Raw genomic sequence first — 21542 nt, 5'->3', positions numbered from 1 at the left:
TTGATGCTGTAGTGCAGTGATCCCCAACCAGTGGCTCATGAGCAACATGTTGCTCACCAACCCCTTGGATGTTGCTCCGAGTGGCCTCAAAGCAGGTGCTTATTTTTGATTTTCTTGCTTGGAGGCAAGTTTTGGTTGCATAAAAACCCAATATAATGCCAGACAGGGCCTTCTGTAGGCTGCCAGTCAGCATAGGGGCTATTAAATAGCCAATTATTGCTCTTATTGGCACCCCCAGGAACCATTTTCATGCTTGTGTTGCTCACCAATGCTTTTTCCCATTTGAATGTGGCTCACAGGTATAAAAGGTTGGGGATCCCTGCTGTAGTGCATACATAAATTGTGTTCAAATAGTGTGTCTGTGCCAAGGTGTATAATCTAGGTGCATTATGCTTCTCTGCAGATTGACTACATGACAATTTATTGGTTGCTAATTCTCGTAAACATATAACCCTGCAGTAGAGATTAAATATTTTATTTGGACAGTTTAACTGCAGAGACAGTGAAGGCAAGCTTTGCTCATATGTCTCTTATAGTTCCAACAACTCTTAAGTCGTTCAAAATTTCTGGTTTATGGACCCATTAAACTTTTCCTTCCAAGTGCCTTTCAGTCCTCAATCCAGCCCTGTTCTAGGTGGAGCTGTTTTCAAAAGAAATTGCTTGGTAAATATTCCAAAGTTTTTAATGACTCATCGCACCACTCAAGTTCACTGCTTCATTGGAATCTATGCATGTGAATATACTGGTTGATTTAAGAACAGTTTGCAATATATTTTTCTGATGATTTGCTAAAGATAAACATAATCGATAGCCCACTCTACATTATCTGATTTTGAGAAACTGAGAACCAGCAGAAGGCCTTCAAATGTTAACACAGCACAAATTTACATCTAGAAATTAAGCATAGCTAAAAGTATCTTTCAAAGATTCCGTGTTTTTGCTTCTAGTGTTAGCCGTTGGGGCTACCCGGAAGTGAAATTGCAAAAAGCCAGATATGGAGACATCACATGTCCATGTCAGTGTTACATTGTCATAGATGTACAGTTAATCATACAGTACATCAGCCTGATTTCTTGCTTATGTGGAAAAGGAAATGTTTTTGAGTCTTAATAGACATACATAATGAAGAAACATAAGAATACAACTGCTAGGTTTAAGTGATTTTAAAATGTTTAGCTAGCTACTTGCCTCCAGAGCACTATTATAATATACACTGTACTTCATAAGGAAGGTTAAACATGATATATATTAATAGTATAAAGCAATTCCATTTGCTCATTATAAGGAACAAAGGAGCTCTACAGCAGCATAGTACTATAAGGAAGCATGGTCTCTGGTGACTCTTCATGAATAGTATGCACTGTTACATATGTGTTGTGTCCTGCAGAATAACACTGATTAAAACCAAAGTGTGATCTCCATTAAGGGTGTTTGTTTGTTAAAATCACACCTTGTGATTATCAGATGAAGGGTTAATTTTAAAATATTTCTGCATTGAGAAATGATTTTGCTATCCTGCTGCTGGTGGTGCTATAAAGACTATAGATCAACAGAGAAGGAACTGCTATTTTGACCGTGAAGATGTTTCCTATCCATATTCGAAAGCAGATTAGCTTTACATTGGACGTTCCCCATCCTTAGTATGTTTACCCAAATATTTGACACCTATTCCATGATGAGGCCCAGTGTTTCATTTTGTGGACTCATCCATTATATTTCAGAGTTTGGTGGAAAATAAGGTTTTAAAATAAGGAACAAATAAAACAAATATGTTATACACACTTTCAAGATAGCCTTACTTTGATATCTGGACTACCTATGTATTCTACCCATCTGTAAGATTGCCATGGAAAGACATACACACATCTGAATATGTGTTGGCTTTTTTCATATAATAATTAAACTGCAGAACACAAGTTCCTTTCCTAACTCAATCCCTCATATACTTTTTGCTTTCTGTCTCAGCACCAAATACTATCTGCTGTCAACTTTACATTCATGGTACTATGAGCTGCCATAATGCCATGCATCTGTCATCTCAGATTACTGCCAAGCAGAATAGTTGTGACGTCTACATTAGATTATACAGGGAAAACTTACTGTTGTAGAAAGGTAATTTATTGAGATTAGCTTTACCAGAGAGCTGTGGAGCATGGATTTTGCTTTGCAAGAAGCAACCAGCCCTCACTTATTACAAATTATGGCCTGCAATTGTTGCTGAGGTAGAGGAACTAAACTTGAGAGAGTGCGTGTTCAGACTAAAAGATAATTGATTTCACACTGCAAATGGAAATGTGATATCACTGTCATCCAGAGGCACTCAGGGGTTACCACACGCATGAACTGGGATTTGTTATGCTGCTATGCTGTTGTTGTTTCTGTCTACAATACATATAATCAACTTGGCCTTGCCTTTGTTTGTAAATATACACACATACATGTATATATTTAGCTACATACAAAAAGACACCCATTTACAAGGTAGAAATTCCTGTAATAGACTTACATGTTTTGCTCACATATTGTACAGGTAAGAGACTGTGAAATATCAACCAAAATACATGTTAATATAAGTAAAACAAATGCAACTGATTTGCCAACAAAAATGATTTATGCTGGGTGAATTTACACCAAAAACATTGCATCGGTGATTGAAATGTATGTATTATTATTATTAAAAGTGCCTATGATTTCCATGACCTGTATAAAATTACTCGGCCTGTGTCCCTGCACCTTCGTATGGTCATAGAACTCCTTGGGCACTTTGATTTATTTTACAAAATGGGGTACATTATTGTCAGTATAGTCAGTTGTGTCAACAATGGGTATTATAAAGAATAATATTCCCCCTGCATTAAAACACAAGTATATTAGAAGTTAACTTGGAGCCCCGTTTCCTGTACAGAAACACTAGGCTTATGATGTCATACTTTTATATACTTATAGAATTCCTCATGGGGATTCCAATATTCATATATTTTTTTTAGTAAATATATTATTCTGTGTGTGTCTGTGAAGTTCATTATATTTATTACACAATAGTAGCACAGTGAAAACCTGTATAGATGTTTTGTGAAGGAATGGCTATTGATATACATTTTTACCCTAACATAGGTTTTTGCGATTTTGGATACATGGAAAAAAGGGTTTTCTTTTCTAAGGACAACATCTAAATTTCTTTTGTAACCAGTTCAGACACATTTACTGAGAATGCTTTCTAAAGCAATATATTTTGTTTTGTAAGGCATTGCTATTGGTAAAACAATGTACCCTGCTTTATCTTGAAATAAGATTTTTCTTTCCCACATACAAAAGAAATTATTAGTTATATATCCCTATCACAATGCAGTAGTCACTGAGACCAGCATACATTCTTCTTGTTGTACACTGTGAACCACGATGCACTACTCTGTTGATTTACCCCAGGCACTGGGGATGTGTGAAGATAAAATGCAATGACTTGCCATTATATTCTAATAAAGCTGTGTTTCTTAATTTTTTGTTAGGGGAACCAAGGTAAATTGCAGCATCAGATTTGTAACCCAAAAACTTGTTTAAAATCACTAAGGAAAATTGTTTTAATTAATGCATTTACTATTTAGGGGGATCATGATGACCCACCGCAAACAGCACAGAGAGCCATTCTTAAGGAGATAGCTTAAGGATCCCTGCAAGGCAAATTTTACAAACAATAATAAAAATGTGTAAGATATTGATACTACGAATGGTACATTCAAAATAGACTAAAGATGAACTGTTCTTGCTTGCTTTTAAATTAAACATCCTAAAGTCCAATTAAACTACCAGAGCAGCTTTGAAATTTCTATGACAGTGGCTCTCCTGAAGAAGGTACAGAAGTTGACTTATGGTCAGTTACTAGGGCAGGATGGCTTACTCATGCACCTAAAATTTGCAACTTGCACTTACCCAATAGACTTGAATGGACAGACAGAACAATAGTGAAACCACTGTTATCCTATGGAATACATTTCAGTTTAAATGGATATTGCATGCTGATATATAAAATGGCCTTTAGAAAGTAGAGCAGAATAGACAAAATAAAACAAAAACATGCAGATATTTGCTAAGATTTCCCCAATAATAAAATTCTGGCTAAAAAAAGATAGTCCTCATGGTGCCCCAGTGTAAAATACCCTAGAAAATGCTTCTAGAAATGCTGAAATGGGCTGAAATGTTAACCTTTTCTACTTGGCAAACAAAGTATAGTCCCTTAGTGACTCCTTGTTTGTTTTGGATATTCTTTCTGTGGCACCATACCTGCAATCCCTAAATACTAAATCATTGCTTCACAGTGATATTTTCCCTTTAATAAAAAAGAATAAAACCCAAACACGTTATGGCAAATCTTCCAAAACAACATTTTAATTACCCTATAAATGTCCTATAACTAAAACACTCACTACATTAGAGCTGTCACCCATCCTTTGTTTCTGCCTGTGTTACTTTGTCGTTGTGTTTACACATGCTCTACACTTAATTGACACAGTAGCTCTCTTTTGCTTTGATCTAAATTAATTGGTTAATGGTCTCAATTTACTCAATTAGCTGAATTAGGCAGGATATGGTCTTGTGCTTCTCACTTATTTTTACAGGTTTTCTCATTTGGAGGTTCAGTGAAATGGTCTGTCAGTCATGTATAGGCATAATAAAGAGATGACATGAGAGTTGGGTATCACTTATACAAATGATTTGCACCTTTCTGAAACAAAAGCACTAAAGTATTGTTGTGTAGATTTCCAGATCTATCAGAATCTTTCATGGGCATACAAGCATATTTGGGAATTTGAATAATATTAAGCTATTTTATGTTCAAAGCAGGAAATGACTCATCTTTTGTGGTTAAACATGGTTGCCACTTGATGTAAAGTCTTTGGGGAAACTGATATTCTTACAGAAATATAATTATAAAGGGAAGTAATAAAACATGACAATGGAGTTGTATGAGATCAGCTACATGAATATCAAGCAGCAGCTTTGTGGTCAATTGTGTGCCATGTAATAACTGTTGCAGAATATAGTCTAGTTTTCTAAAGTCATTTCTATAGCACTGAGAAATGAATTGGGGGACTTATGTTCAGAATTTTCATTTTAAACAATCCATGTTATGGTTACGAATATCAAGAGCAGCAGTTTTTTTTTACCAGACACAGTTACTTGTGTAGCTTTGTAGGCACTTTCCCTCCACTAAGTTGTATAGACAGAGATACAAAATATAAAATTTTTTCAGCAAATCATGCACACAATATAAGATATAATAATGAAACATACATTTAGACCTGTAAATATATATATATATATATATTACATGTACTGATACTGAAGCTCAAATAAAATTACATTTTGAAAAAGTTTTATTCAATTGTGTGTTTTGAGGCTGTGTTTCTTTCCTGTCTCTCTAAATTCAGCAGTTCCTTTTTGCTTTATGGCTGAGGCTATGGATAGTTTATAAAAGAGCTGCGTGTCACAGTGGACAGAGTTCCAATATGAAAAAGAGGTGTTAAAAGAAACAAGCTGAACAATTAAAAAAAAAAAGTTGATTCAGTTTGAAGCAGAGTCAAAGGTTTGCAAAGGTTGGTACAGATATCGGCTCTTTATATGGAAAGTCGTTATTCAGAAAGCTCTGAATTACCAGAAGGCCATATCCCATTGATACATTACATATAGCTCAGTAATATATCTTCTAAGCACCTACTGGTGCTTCATAAAGCACCAACAGGCATGGAACATGTAATGAGCATTTTGTTTGCCATGTTTCTTATTTTTATATTGTAAGCTCTTTTGGGCAGGAGCCTCTTTAACTCTTGAATGTTTAATGGTTGTTTTTGCTTGTAATCTTGTATGTTTCATATACATGTTAATAATAATAATAGTAATAAGAGGGCTACTAGTCTTGGTGTAGTGTATGGTGTGTTTATTATCTGTACTGTGTACACAAAATTGTGTCTGTTTTCATCTCATTATTTTTGTTTATTTATTTTCTAGTCTGCCATATTAATCTAATGAAATGATTACAATTTGACACTTATATTACATAGAGTGTCGTCACTGTACACACACTCATTTGTATATGGATGTTATGCAGATATTTTAAGTTTATTTTTATTTCTAAATAAAAGGTGAAAGAGAAACTGCAGAAAAATAAGGAAACAAAGAAACTTTCAATAATGAAATGCAGAGCAAAGCCACAGATTTATCTTGTGTTGTGCTGGAGGAGAGAACATTGGAGGGAGGGGAAGCAGGAGAGGGAACAGCCATACTGGGGAAGGAGGGGTCCTTGGGGGATTAGCCCTCCAGTACCATCATGAGTATAAAAATAGGTCACATCTATTCTACATGTCACTGCCTGGTGAGGATAGTGCTGGCAGAGAATTAATTTAACCTTGAAGGTGCTGGGTGGCTTTAGCATAACGAATCATATTCTCTAACTATGAAAGCTCCCACATTGTCCAAATACCCCTGTAAAGAGGTGACATTGGTATTCTTTTGAATTAAGCAGCTAGTTAAACAAAACATGCACTCCTAGGAGAGTATCTAGAATAATACTATACAAGGTTTTGTTTGATCATAAAAAAATGATTTTCTTAATAAAAGATGCACGGAATTTATATGCCAAGGAATTTACTATTTTTGCAAGATTCACCTAGTTGTTTAAAACAAACACAAGGGAGTTGAAAATGGTATATTTGCGCAGTACACCACCAAATTGGGATTTTGTCACATGACTCCTATACTCTTGCTTGAGTATTGCAAGTGTTGACAACAGGAACAAATAAAAAATTTTTTTAATTAAAACTATGAATTGAGTATTTCTCAAGTGCTTAATTATATATCATACAAACCCATGTAACCTATGTAAGAACATATAGTGCAATATACATTTCATTCATAGTGCCTTTTTGTTTCTTTTTATTTAGTTTTTAGCCAATAGTTTGGGCAATTGTGTTAAAATCTTCCAGCCGAGACAAGGGAACAAAATCAATAGTGGCATAGTGGTATTATGCAAAACAGCACTTTTGTAATGATAAACTACTATGCTTGGTGCCATATTATACTAAAACTAAAGGCGCAGTGGCAGACTTCGACCTTCTGTTGGTCCAGTATGTTGGTAAGTACAAATTCCAAAGAGCAGTTGGTGCCCACTTCACTTTCTGAGAGTATGTAGTTAGCTGGGGAGTATTGCTGCATTATGGGGTTATTTAACAAGCGCTACTGCAACTAAGGTCACAAAGTTTGCTGCAGTAATTGCATGAAAAAATGGCTTCATTACAGGTTCTTGTGCTCCAAGCACTCCTCGCACTTCCTTATAGCTGCTTTTGGAACCGCTGCTTTTATCCTGCCTCCAGATACGAATTTTGCACTAGGGCATCTGCTGACACAGGTGAACCCTGGAGGTATCACCACTGTAAACGTAGTGGTAGTTCCAGGCTTCCCACAACGGGCTATGTTAAAAGACACAGCACACTTGTCAATTTAAAAATGTCCAATCTTTGGAAAAGTGCAAGCACAATTGAATGCATTTTACAGCACTGGCACAATTGCACCATGCATTATTTATTACAATATTGATTAAAATATCAATGTTTCTTACTTCCCTATGCTGCACAATTGTACTTTTAGTACAAATGGTAATAAATTCCTACTTGACTTGCATATTTCTCTCTTTAAACTGCAATTTCACTTGAACTATGTGAAAAAACATTGCATTGTGAGTAACAACTTGGGTGACTTGCACTCTAAATTGCATACTGGACTTGTGGTAATAAAAGACCCTTAAAACGTAGGCTAGATTCCTAACTCAAGGTGATTTTATAAGTGGCTTTGTTACGCTGGACCTCCCTGTAGAAAAATCTTCTGAGGGGGCCCAGCACGCCCAGTCCATCCTACCCGCCCCACCCCCTTCTCCCAGCTCTCTTACGCAGCACTTTCCGGCCCCGATCACACCACTATATTTAAAGGTAGGAGGGGAGAGGAGGACTATGGTACAGCAGACTTTGCTGTATAAATAGTTACACCAGTAGATTGTATTGCACCAAGGCTGACCAAGGGATTCCTAGATGTTTTGCAGGACTTCATCATTTTTTTAATCTGGCTCTGCCCTTCACACTACATAAACTGGACAGCACTGCACTAAATGCTAACATCAATATAGTCAACCTTATCTACTCTGCTTTGTGTGTAATTTAAAAAAATGGTGTGTCCCCAAAGTCATATACTTACACTTTGCAAAGTTATAGTGATGTTTTGGCTTCCAATTAAAAAAAAAAAATGCAGCCTTGCCATGCTCTAAGGCAAAAGCATATGGGGCATTTTGATCTTGATGAACCTCTCAGTGAGAACAATAGTAAATCAAAGCCCCCATCCCTGAAGGCAGATACTTTCCATTCAGTTGGCTGAGAAACACCCTGACTGTGGCACACTGTTGTGCCATTGAGATAGCTATTGTGGGAGAATGCTAACTTTCAAGTTCTCCTGTGATATCTTCTTAATAGCAGTAGAGTGTGCCATAGGCAACATTTCAGATTATACTAAAGGGAAAACAGTTGCCGGAGGGGAAGGGCATTTTGATTGCTGTGGTTCTCCCTGAGAAGAAACCCTACGCTCCATGGGCCATATGGTTGATATTTAACCTATCTTTGTAACAGGTCATCAAGTCAAATAAATCACGAATCTTCTGTCTGAAATCCAGTGTTTACAACACTGCATGCTGAAGAGCTTTCATCACTATTAATTAGCAGTATGACATTCGAAAAGGTTAGAAAAGGCGAAATAATCATTATCTCTGTAGTTCCGAAACATGCATTTGTAAAAACTAGGGTAAAAACCTATTCCGTTATTACGCAAGATTAATTCCAACTCCATTCTCCATTTTAATGCACCTTGCCCTTTACGTATAAAATAACAGATCCACATATCAGTACAGATGGAGCAAACTTTAGCTAAACATTTGGATCAGATGGTTCACCTATGCTACTCCACTTAAATAGATCATTGCCAGACCTTTCTTAATTGAAATGGATGCTACAATATGTTGGGTGGCAGGATGCCACAAGAAAAAAAACACTGCTCCATATTGTACTAATGGGAATATTAAAAGGTATGAAACTATGTAATAATAATATCCCAATAACGAAAATGTAAAATCAGTACATTTTTGACATGCATAGAAAAGTATTTTTTAAATTAAAATAAAACAGAAGGGCAGTAAAATGAATCAACAAATGCTGAAGATTTACTTCTTATTTACAACACGATGAATAAAATTCTTCTGCAAAGGAGCAATGCTGACATGGTACTTTTGATGATGTGTCCTTGAGTTTGCATGACCTAGCTAAATAACAGAATATATTAGAGTTCCATCAAATATTATTTATTAACCTTTCGTTCTGTCAGAATTTAAGTGTCCAACGTAGTTCCTTATACTTGGCATGTACTCTGAGCACCTCCATACCAATGAAGACAAGCACACCACATGGGGGTGGATTTATCAAAATGTGAGGATTAGAGCTCCCCTTTAAAAGAAACCCATGGTATACCTGACACAGACTGCCCGATAATGTTTACATTATAACAACAGTATTCACTGTGTAGAAAACAACTTATTTACAGATTTCTTCAAAGTCAAGATTAGGTCACTAGGTGGTGACTATGGGTTCACTGTAAGCCCCAGCTGCACCTCTTGTGAACCTCTTATGATACTGTGACTTATTAAAGGCCATAAATGATGGCTGTGGCAACTCAGCACTAAAGAGCTTACGAGGACCAGACTTAAATACAGGGCTGTTCTTGTCTTGTCTATGCTGCATCAGATGTATAAAGCATGGTTGCCAACTAGACCTTAACCATGAACTACCATTGTAAGAGCCCCTTTCCATACTATGAATGGAGTGTAACAGTGTTCACAGTGATCTATAAATTCAAAGAATGCTGGATGAAACATTTTGATTAGTGACCAGATGCCTCCTCATTTTTCATTTCAAAACCACTACTCATATTTAATGTATAAATGATGAACAGCGAAAAGATTCCATTTTATTTCTCTGAATGGTCAACGGATCTATATTTCTGTTGCTAGATTAAAGTCATGTAAGCAAACCAGTGAAACTGTTTCTTTAAAACAGAATTCTACCTTCTGTGATATCTTTGCTGTCTCAGGAGTAAGCATCCCTGCAGTAAGCACTGGGTCGCAATCCTTTCTTATCTTTCCACCCTGCCTGCTCCTCTGTGTCCCCAGTTTATAGAGTACCTGCTGCTACCACTGATCTGCCAGCTGCTACTGTGAGTCCGTCTTCCCTTTCCCGACACAGCTATTACCTCCCAGCAAGATCAGTATCACAGAAACACCGCCCAACTGTTCCCCTGTTGGCAGAGATCTCCCGTGTGCCTGCTCTGCCCATATTTATACAATACAATGTCATGACATAGAGAGGCTTGCCTCGGTTTCTTCTTCTGTACTAAATTATGCCCTGCTTTGATGCCTGGAACTGGAGGCAGGAAATGCTTCTAGGCAATGCTTCTAGACTTTAGCAGTACTCTAAAGTTTCTCTGAAAATCAAACTTGGGTGTATGCAATAAAATCATGCACCCACCACAATGTATAGCCCTTTGCATTAAATAACAGAAGCGCTTTTAGCAACATCACATCATACTTGGGTCTATGATAAAAATATGACCAGTTTCTGTTTGAAGAGCATGCTGTTCTTTTATTTTCACTGAGCTGCTTCTGTTTTACAATAACACTGTATTAATGACTCTCCTTCAGGTGCAGGTGTATGTAAAATATCTAGTGAGTATCCATAAGTAAGACAGGCAGAGTAACACAGGCTGTGAAGAAGTGCTTATGTTTTACTTTACTTAACAGGGAAAGTTTCATTTTCACTAAACAACATTTAAAAGGGTTAATAAAACAGGTAAAGCAGAGATCACCGATTAAGAGGCTGAAGGGTGTTTCAAGGTGAAGAGAGCTTGTACCAGCTAGATACACTACGTTACCTGTACCCAGAGTACTAGCAGTTTTGCAATCTTGTCTTGGACAAAAACAGTGCTCTGTATCTTTCCATCATCTCGAGTCATTCCTTCTGGGAAAGCAGCCAGTTCTTCAGAATAAGAACCTTAGTAAATCTTGTACACCAGTCATGTATAAACCCTTTCATGGCCAGAGCAGCCACCTCAGCATTCTAACATAAAGAGAGCTAAGTCAAACACAATCCCACTTTAACATGATTTATTTGGAATGACGTGCATGTTTACAAATCAGAAAGGGGATAATGTTAGTGATAACTCCCCAGTATGAATACATGCTCTCAACCATTACCATTATACTTGAGCATTGTATAAAAACACAAGGAACATAGAACACTATCAAAATGAGCCTGAAAAATGTACATATTACAATATACAGAGTACTGAGCTACAGGCTAGCCTTTAAACTCATACCCCTTTATGTCTGAAGCACACATAGCTGTGACAGGCCAACCTCAGCTTAGAAATGCTCAAGCAAGAGCTTCTGGGCAGAAGTCTACCTGCCGCAGGAACCACTTTTCCTATACATAACTTTGGAAAGCAGTGAGAGATGGAGAGGAGTGTTTTGACGGATTATAGTGGTGGGCAAAATTCCACATATGACATAAGTCCAAAAGAAAGCAAAAAACATTCATACAGTGCTGTTCTTTTAGAGTCTTATTGAACCATATTACATACAGCCATCTAAGAGCTTTTGACATGCTATGCAAATGTTCTTTTCTATTTGTAGTACAATAACATTTCCACCTTTTCAATGACAGTGGCAGCAGGGGGTTAAATATGGAACCCCCATCATTCCATGCTTTAGTCATGAGCTGCAAACATGAGAGAATCATTGCCACTGATCGATACTAACACCCAGAGGCCGAGCTGGCTTTTCTGTTCTTTTTATTGTAGGTGGGTTGCACAGGGAATATCAGATTTCCTTTGGAACTCCGGAATTCTGTTTGCCATGCAGCAAAAAAATGACTCTTTGCTGGCAGAGTAAGGCTAGTTTTCTGCACACACAACAGGATAATAATCAACACAATCCAGTAGTTTAGGGTATGGGCCACCAAACCATCTTTGTTATGGCAAACATTCCAGCATTCAAGCAACAGGGAAATAGAGCTGGCTACAAAGCAAAACTCAACTGGATTGTTGGTATTTTTCTAATAAATTAAATCGTGATAACCTTCTGACTTTAAATTACAAAGATTCAAGGGGGTATACCATACTTCCCAGTATTACAAAAAATGATTGAAGATTGGATTTCAGAACCTCTGCTGTATATATTTGCTAATCTTCTCTGGCAGGCTGCAGTGATGTTTTGTACAATTCAGCATAACAATTTGTTACATAAACAGATACAAAGTAGGAAGAAATGTTGCACCAAAATTAATTTAGCATAATTTGCAGCAAAACATTGCATTTTAATATAGGATAAACCATTATGGTAATACACTGCTTAAAAATGCATTAAAGAGAATTCATTTATGGGCTTCCAAATATTACCCATATTACCTTTATAATAAGAATAAGAAGGACCCCCCAGCTTCAAGCACTCCACACCTCCCACGTTTCTAAAGATATAATGGAGCTCATTTATAGATTTACTGTTGAGCCCAACCCTCCTTTACATAGACAGTGTAACCCTTTCATGACTAACCAGAATTGCTTTGCAAAGACAGCCATAGTAACAATGGGATAACAAATACTGTGCTCGCTTGTTTGGCTAATGGGCAGAACAGGCAGCCAGTGCCTCCAAGCCCAAATATAGACATGACACAGAGGTGGGTAATCGTGTTACCTTTAAATAATCCATAGATTGAACGAATTAGCCTTGAATCCTGTTTTGGGGCTTAAAATCCATTGAAACCTAATGACACTATTAAAAATAAAGTTCTTGTTCTTTAGCAATATATTTGGACAATTTAATGTTATTATGTAGATTAAATGGATCAATTTCAGAAAAATGGGTTCTTCTTTTGCCAATAATGAATTAGTATTGACCACTTTATTTTATTTTGCTGTAAATGCTTATGAATACAATATATTTCAAGAGATGATAGAAAAATGTTATATTCTTATATAAAGAATTCTAATATGGGAAATCTAAGCATACAGGGAAAAAATATACCTAGAATCTTCTTTTTTTGGCAGAAATGTTAAAGTAGTATGTATATTCTGCCATATACATGTATATATACATGTATATCAGCAGTGTCCAACTGTTGGCCGTGGGCCCTTTGTGTGCCCCCCCCCTACCTGTCTGGCTGCTGTGACTGCTTACCTTTTTGTAAACTTTAAATGGTATCAGTACTGAGATTAACTGGCCCCCTGCATGGTTCACACCACCGACTCAGACTGTAAACCACCACATTGTTCATCTGTTCACACCTCAGACTGTAGGAGCAGTGCCAGCATTGTGTCACTGTATTGGCAGCATAGGGCAGGCAGAGTATGGCACACACAGGCAGCATAGGTCAGGCAGAGTATGCACACACACAGGCAGCATGGGTCAGGCAGAGTATGGCACACACAAGCAAGGTAGGGTGGGCAGAGTATGGCACACAGCAGGGTAAGGCAGGCAGAGTATGGCACAAACAGGCAGTACTCTGCCTGCCCTATGCTGCCTGTGTGTGCCATACTCTGCCTGTCCTATGCTGCCTGTGTGTGCCATACTCTGCTTGCCCTATGCTGGTGGACCTGGCAGGGGTTTGTTCTGGGAGTTTGTTAGCATTTGGAAATAGTCATTATATGGTCCCAAAGTTGTGTAATTATATGCTGAGGGTTGCTGTGCTATCCACAAGGGAGGAGGAGGCATATGGATTTAAGGGTATGTCTTATTATGACATAATATAATTATTTTACATATGAATTAAGGGTGATATCCCTACAGTGAGCACCAACCATTTGGGTTTTTGCTGTGTTACCACCATTAATTGTGATAACATGGGTGTGGTTTGAAGTGGGTGCAGTTTAAAAAAGGGGAGCAGTCAAAACTGGCTTCCATTATCGGCCCTCCACCATGTAGGCCAGAAAAATTCTGACCCTCGGTACCACAGAAGTTGGACAGCACTGATCTTTATAATATATCATCAACATTGTCATTGGATAAGTCGGCAGTGAATTGGCCCATTTATGGTGGCAGCTGATGGGCTTGCCTGACCAAAAAAAATGATTATACTTCTACCTCGCCAAACAAGTGGATCTTAACATGTGTGGCCAGCTTGTCACAAAGGGCTGAGAATCCCCACAACAGATCATTTTAACCAGTGAAAAAGAATATTAGGGGCAAGGAAAGTGCTTAATCAATAGAACTTTTATCTGTACTTTGCAAAAGATTGAATTATTGAAAGTCATTTTTACAGAGGTTCAGCATGCAAAGCTGATTTATGTTTCTCCGGCTATTTAGTAACCTGTCCTTAAATTGTGTATTTTGGACCCCAGCAGGCAATGCTACTGCTTCTGCCCAGTCTGCCCTAAGCTGAAGGCAGAGCAAAGACCTTTAAAAGCCAAATTTGTCAAGGTAAGCCTCTAGACTATGGCACAAGGGCACAACTATCCTGCACGTTGGGTAGACGCCCTATTATACTGGGAGACACAATAAAAATAGTGACAGTGACACTATGGCAGTAGCTTCTTATGATCCAGGTAAGCTGTAGTGTAGCTATAATTACAGTTATGAAGAACATTACACTTTTAAAAATAATTTCAATTAAAATTATGGTTGCTACCAAACACATACAAGCATTTAAGTATTATACAATGCATTGCATAAGCGTCAACAACAAATATAAGCATATTAAATGTAGAAGTTATCTTGTCTTTAATTTTTTTAGCAACAATAACTACAAAGAAAAGAAAAGTACAACCCATATTCCTGCAGATATTAATACAATCATTCACAAACTGATATGTAAAAAATGATAGTGAAATAAGCATTGACATAAGCTGTACAAGGAAAAATAAATCTATGCCAACATGTTATTTTTTATATTTGTATATTAATGTGTGCCTTTATTCCCTGCTGGATAATTCTCCTCACGCTTTATAAATAAATATTAATAATAGTGGTAATAGAAAAGCTGTAGTTTTTTTAGAAGGCAGGTAAACAGTGCCAGCCTTTAGTCAGTAATACAACTTATAAAAGCAAAGTAAGGCATGTCAAAAAATACATACTTTACACCTCTGTTTGCTATGAAATCTATAGTCCATGGAGGTTCATTGCCAAACATATTTTGTCTGATCTGCATACTTAAAGGACATGTAAAGCCTACATTTGCCTACAGATTATATCAGTTGGGCAAGTCTTCCCCACCCAAACCATCACATTTTCCTAAAGCAAACAGCAGCTTTCACCCGGTGGCCATTTTTCCCGATACATAATCAGATACATTTAAATCTGCAAACAGAATACACACAAAGACCCTTATTCAGCATACATTTTATCAAGAATACAGGCTCACACAGGCAGAAATGTCTTTGATAAAAGTTTTGCTTTGTTTGAGCTGAGCTCAGGAGAGGAGGTTAAGAGAAAAAAATTGAAGCAGACAGCTGAGTTTCTAAGGGAACCAGCAATGCCATCTCTTTACTGGCTGCTAGACTGGAGTGCGTGTTTAGTAATCTGAGCTTAGAACAACTGAGCATGTCTGGCAAGCCAGGAATCAAAGCTAATTCCCAAGGGGGAGGCCGAGTGGGTTACAGGAGGAGAAGGAAATCTAAGTGATTAAGGAGATGTTGCAGCCTTACTATTAACCTCTGGGCAACCAGTGTGGCAGGTATTGAAAGACTGCAAAGAGGCTGTTCACTGATTACATTTTTGTGTGTGGGGTTTACATGTCCTTTAATCCTTGTCACACATGGCCAGATTTTCTAATTTAACCCAATCTCTAAATGACCACAACACATTGAAGACAAAAAGATACCAAACTATTTTGGCAATCAGAGAAAGAGCTAAGATCACTGGAGAAACACGGCATGTAGACTGGCTAAAGGCTGATTAAAATATCTCTGCTTTTAGCAGTCATTAAGACCTAATAGATAGTTAGTTTCCCTTAAATATAAGTAAACAAACATATAATCTAATTTGCATCATAAAGTGCACAGTCATGAAATGCCAATAAAATCTATTGAAAAGCTGAAAGTTTAGCAAACAGAAAGCATACAATGCTACACGACCAGACCTATTGTCCAACAGAAAATCAAAATATATTAAAAACATGGACTAATATATTCTAAACAATTGTACAGCAAAGAAACTGTTAACCAGAGGGGAAAACCAGAGCTTGAGAGAAATATTCTTTGAGCCACCTATTAAACAGAAAGCCCAGAGCCTACCCACAGGAATATATATTCGGCCTGAATCATACACAAAAGTGCCACAGCCAAGTACAATAGCTGCACGCAACAGGCATAACTCCGATTTTTTTTTTTAAATATATATTTTAAACCATTCCAGCTGTTTTTCTACGTTCCACCAGAGTGCTGTAAAAGAATGAGGTTAAGGTAGGGGAAGAAAAAAAAAAAGAAACAACACAAGCCACATAGCTGAAAAATACAATGAGACCAACCAATTCATTTTTAGTATAACACGCCAAATATTAACATCTGCAGTTCCACTTGGTGCTGGACAACAATATTCTGACCATCCATTATTTGTTAATCACTACCATGATTGCCTGTCTTGCTTTCTGCCAACTCACAATTCTTTTTTTGGTGCTTGTTTATAGTTATTTCACCTTTAAACCCTTTACTGCTAATGATACATGGCCAGACAGTTAATTTCGGATCAAACTGCCTATGGCACTTAGCATAGGTATTTTTACTGTGGGCCAGGTGATCTATACTGAAAATATTTTTGTACATTGCCTTCCCACCTCACTGGTGCATTTTGCAAGTCATTAATCAACAGCAATTTGTAGGGAATACAGTTTTATCATTCACTTCCCATGTTATGGGATGGAACCACTTGGTCATAGATCAGAGGCCAAATCTCTAGTGATCTGATTAATGCACCTGCCGGCCAAGCAATTAAAATTAAGGGAATACAACTTTTTAAGGAAGATCAATTTAATGGCTTTATCCAACCTCTGCAAGCATAACACATCATACTTGGAAATAGCAAATACGGTGTAAGCACAACAGAAGAATTCCTTTATCCTTTATATCTTTTACATATTTCAACCATAATCACAGAAAACAACGGCTTAATTAAGCAAAACACTGCAACATGTCCACTTATATTTCAAACAGTACTAGGTGTGGGGTATGGTGAGACTTACATAGTCATGGAATGCCTTGGCTTCACTGGAGTGCTCACATGTTTCACGTCTGTCGGGGGCAGCACAGTACAGATCCCAGAATACACTGCAAATATAAGACAAATGAGTGTGGAAATAAAATAATTTTGTATTCACAAGGCATAAGACACCTTATACCAACTGTGCAGTTTTACTACTAGTTAATAGTCTTGCTTTAAATATAAATAAAAAGCTTTCAACTTTTTTAAAAAGATATTACAAAATTAGCTGGAATAACAGTACACACATCAGTATTATTAAAATGTAACATGTTGAGTAAATGTACACTTTTCTGCTCCAGCCCCAACAGATGGCAGAACCAATACAAACAGACATCAGGTCAAGTACAGATAGTTTGTGTCTCATGTACTATTGTAAAATTTTTTACCAACATTGGAGTTTTCCCTCCTGAATTTAAGTGTAATTATGCAACTCACTGCAATATTTTACTTGTGTTACACTTGACCATGTTATGTAGCTGCTTGGGTTCAAAATGCAGGTACGTTTCAATATGAATAGTTTATGCAATGCATGCATAAAACTACTCGACAGTCTACACAGCCACAGGTGGATCAATAAGACTCAAAACAAAAACATTCTTACACATTGTACTCCTATTGCCTAATATACAGCATGAAGTGAATAACAGAATCAGTAGTGAGAAACCTGTTACAAATTGATTTGGGAGATGGCCATCTTGCACTTAACTGAATCCCAGCTAACAGGTAGGAACCTAACTATAACAAAAGAGTCAGAATAACATAAAAACCCCAAACTATTTAAATTCACTTTGAATAAGATGCTGCTTTAACTTGGTAGGTCAATACATTTGCTAATCATAATCATCTGGTACACTGTTACACAGTATGTGATCTCAGCAAGTTCTCATCTCGAGAATAATCTTTGGCTACTGTCACCATTTATTTCCAGTAGAGCAAAGAAACAGAGATGTTCTACTTGGCCTTGCGCCATTTGAAATTGGATGGAAAAAGTCAATCTTTTCATGCTCTAAAAGAGATCCTTTGGCACAGAAATGACAGTGATCAAAATATTAAATTGTGATACCTCCATATGAAATATTCTAAGGACAAAACATATTATCAATCCAAAAATAATGGACATATGGGAAACTCCATCCAAAAGCAAGATAGAATGCCTGCAAAGACTACTGAAATTTTGTTTAGTATGGTGGCACTTGGCATTGTTGTCCCTTAGACTTTTGTAATGCCTCAGTTTTCCCAGAAGAAAATAAAACAAATTCCAGACTTCCACAAATTCCAGGCTTCCAGTAAGTGCTAAGACCAGTACTAAAGTGGAAATGGCAGTTTAAAATAGTATAATTAATAGAGCAGCCAGTTATTATGGTAACTGATAAAATCGAATTTACTTTGTTACCACAAAGAAATACAAAACATTTTATCCACTCTGCAAGCCTGTGGGATCAGTACACATATATAATGGAAGTACATGGCACACACTCCTTATGCCCCACCGCATATAATACCAGGCAGCCTTGCTGTACACTGTATAACAAAGAAGACAGCTCTACAGTTTTAAAAAATCCCCGGATACTATATTTAAATGCTTCTGTAGCTCTGTTTCCTATACAAACAGAATAATTTAGCAGCACAACTTTCTAGAGCAAATTTTTGACAGTAATCTTACTCATTCAATTTTCAAGGCGTTTGTGTTATACTCTTTAAATGTCTGATAACCACTGTTTAAAAGACAACTTGTTTTACTCAGCATGGTTTAAACAATTAAAAGCTACATTTTCATACAATTATGACATCAGTTTTTCAGTTAAGATGCATTCTGATTTATAGTTACTGCTTCCAACCCGCTTCATCATTCCCAAGCATTGTTTGTGCTGGGATGCTGTTCTATGAACCACACACCATTTCCTTAAGGACTGTATGGGTGTTGCTCCAAACTATTCCTATGTAAACTTTCATAGTCTTTGTTTTATTTACACAATGAAAGAGGACTGACTATTTTCCTATTAGGCAATGCCGCAGTTTAGAATTCCAAGAAATTGAGATCAACATGCTCCAAGCAAGACCTGATGGATGCAGACTCTGTTCTCTCAGAGAAATGTATGTGCTAGCAAAACAACACAATGTACTGCTACTTTTGGAATCTAGACCTGTAGTTGGCCGATTGTGTACACCAATAGCAGAGTTAACACTTTCTGTTCCTTGGAGTCAATGAGGTTACAAGGTTAATTTGTATTTAATTATGGTTTTGCTCCATTCATAACACATACTCGGTGTAAAATCAAATGCTTTGTATAAAGGATAGGAAAAATCCCAAACTTTTTAATGTCTTCAAACCTCCATTATACCATACAGAACAGCTTTAAAAATACTGAATAAATACTAAAAACAATGAAGACCTAGATTTATTTTTACTCAGTCTACTATTTTGTGCTAGTTTTAAAATGCACTCAAATCAAATTTCATATGCAATCCTTAACATATGCTACAGAACTAAAGCAGCTGATGGACACTGACACACCCTTTTCCCCATTTAAATGAAGTAAGCCTTGGGTGTGCCAGATGCTTTAAGAAGAGTCTACCCCATGTTTATAAGGACATCAAAACATAAAGAAGTGTAATACATATAGTTTTCATCAATACTTTTTTTTGGAAATGTATGGCGTTAAAATGAATTCTATAAAAGTATATTTCATGTATACATGCCTACTTATGCAGAAATATAAGACCTTGTTAACACTAGTTAACAAGTCTGTTGGAGAGATCGATTTCTTTAACTAAATGGAAGATATATAGTCTCATTTCAACAATCATCATGTAAACCAATGCAATCATAAGTAATGTGCAGGTTAATGTGTTATTTTCTTGAAGCACCATGCAAGACATAAAAGTTTTGTTTTGCTACATTCCAGGCCAGTACTACCAAAACTGCTATCCTACTACAATGAAAAGCCACACAGACTTCAGTATTGCAAATTATAGGAGACCTGTATAAACATTTCCAGCAAGAACATATACATTTATATATATACATTTATATATATATATATATATATATATATATATATATATATATATATATATATATATATATATATATATATATATATATATGTATTTAGACTTGCTACTTATATTAAAACTTTAATAACCAATTCCATTTGGCATATGGTACTGTGTCTCTCTTAGGTCACTTCTTATGTGATGCTCTATCCCTACAATAAAGTATTAGCAATTGCTTGCAACTTTGCCTCCCCTATAGGAATTTATTTCTATGTGTTTTGACAAAGCATTGTACATATCATTGTTTTGTAGACAGCCGCTCCAGTCCACCAAATGTAACTGTTTTATTGTCAACAATTAAAAAGCTATTATTATTATAATATGGACCATCAAACATGCATTTTTATGCCAACTTTTTATTTTCCCAATCATTTTTTATAATGGAAATAATAACAGCCGAATGTGTGTCACTCTTCCTTATACTTTCCCTCACCTTGCAGTTTTTTAGCTTTACACCTCCCCATGAGCCACCTCTGTATAATAAGCTCATTACAAATGGAGAAAAGTGGAGTCCTAGTAGACCAGGGGTGTGGCATGCTGTCAATGAAGGTATAACATGGTAATAACAAAAATCTATCCAATCTTTTTTAAACAATGTAGTTATTGTTTAAAAAAAAATATGAGAGTATTATAACTATAATATATAACTATAAATATTTAAACTAAAGCATACAAAGAGTATAATTCCTTTCGATTGACAAAAATAAATCTTGCCATAAAAGATCAACTAAACCCAGAAAAAAAACTTTTCTGATGCTAGTGGTAGTGCATGGGCCTGAGATGCCTACCACCAGGCATGATGGGACATATTCTGTGCTAGGAAATGAATAGAGTGTTCTGTTCCTAAATAGGCTCCCTTTATGTGCTTGAAAAGAAAAAAACATCATAATCTAGCTATCGTTTCCATGAATTGCTTCCAAGTAACAGGCTGCAACATTCCGCTGTGAACCTGAAATCTGCGCAGGACACATCTGCATTATCTGTTTCCCTAGTTTGTAGGATCTGAACTGCAGGATGCTATGCCAAAGCACTGCAGTCATCCATAAGAAGCCGTAAGCTGTTCTGGCATCCTCAGTTGTGGAATATAACTAAACCTGTCAAACAGCTATAGCCTGGAATAATGTGCGCTTGTGTATGTTTCTACTTGATCCATTCATAC

The 21542-nt window shown here is 36.7% G+C and overlaps 1 protein-coding gene across 2 annotated transcripts in view; it reads right to left on the bottom strand.

The window, feature by feature from the left end:
- The window catches only part of ssbp4 (single stranded DNA binding protein 4), a 234939-nt gene that overhangs the window by 140499 nt on the left and 72898 nt on the right, over positions 1-21542 (bottom strand). For both annotated transcript variants that reach the window (XM_012953833.3, XM_002940660.4), the window contains exon 4: positions 17307-17391. In XM_012953833.3, the coding sequence (XP_012809287.1) occupies positions 17307-17391 (85 nt within the window). The remainder of the gene's footprint in view (positions 1-17306; positions 17392-21542) is intronic.

The sequence above is a fragment of the Xenopus tropicalis genome, chromosome 1, assembly GCF_000004195.4.
Source record: "Xenopus tropicalis strain Nigerian chromosome 1, UCB_Xtro_10.0, whole genome shotgun sequence".
Classification (NCBI taxonomy): domain Eukaryota; kingdom Metazoa; phylum Chordata; class Amphibia; order Anura; family Pipidae; genus Xenopus; species Xenopus tropicalis.
Note: the sequence above shows the minus strand (reverse complement) of the source record. Positions and strands in the feature narration are given on the sequence as shown.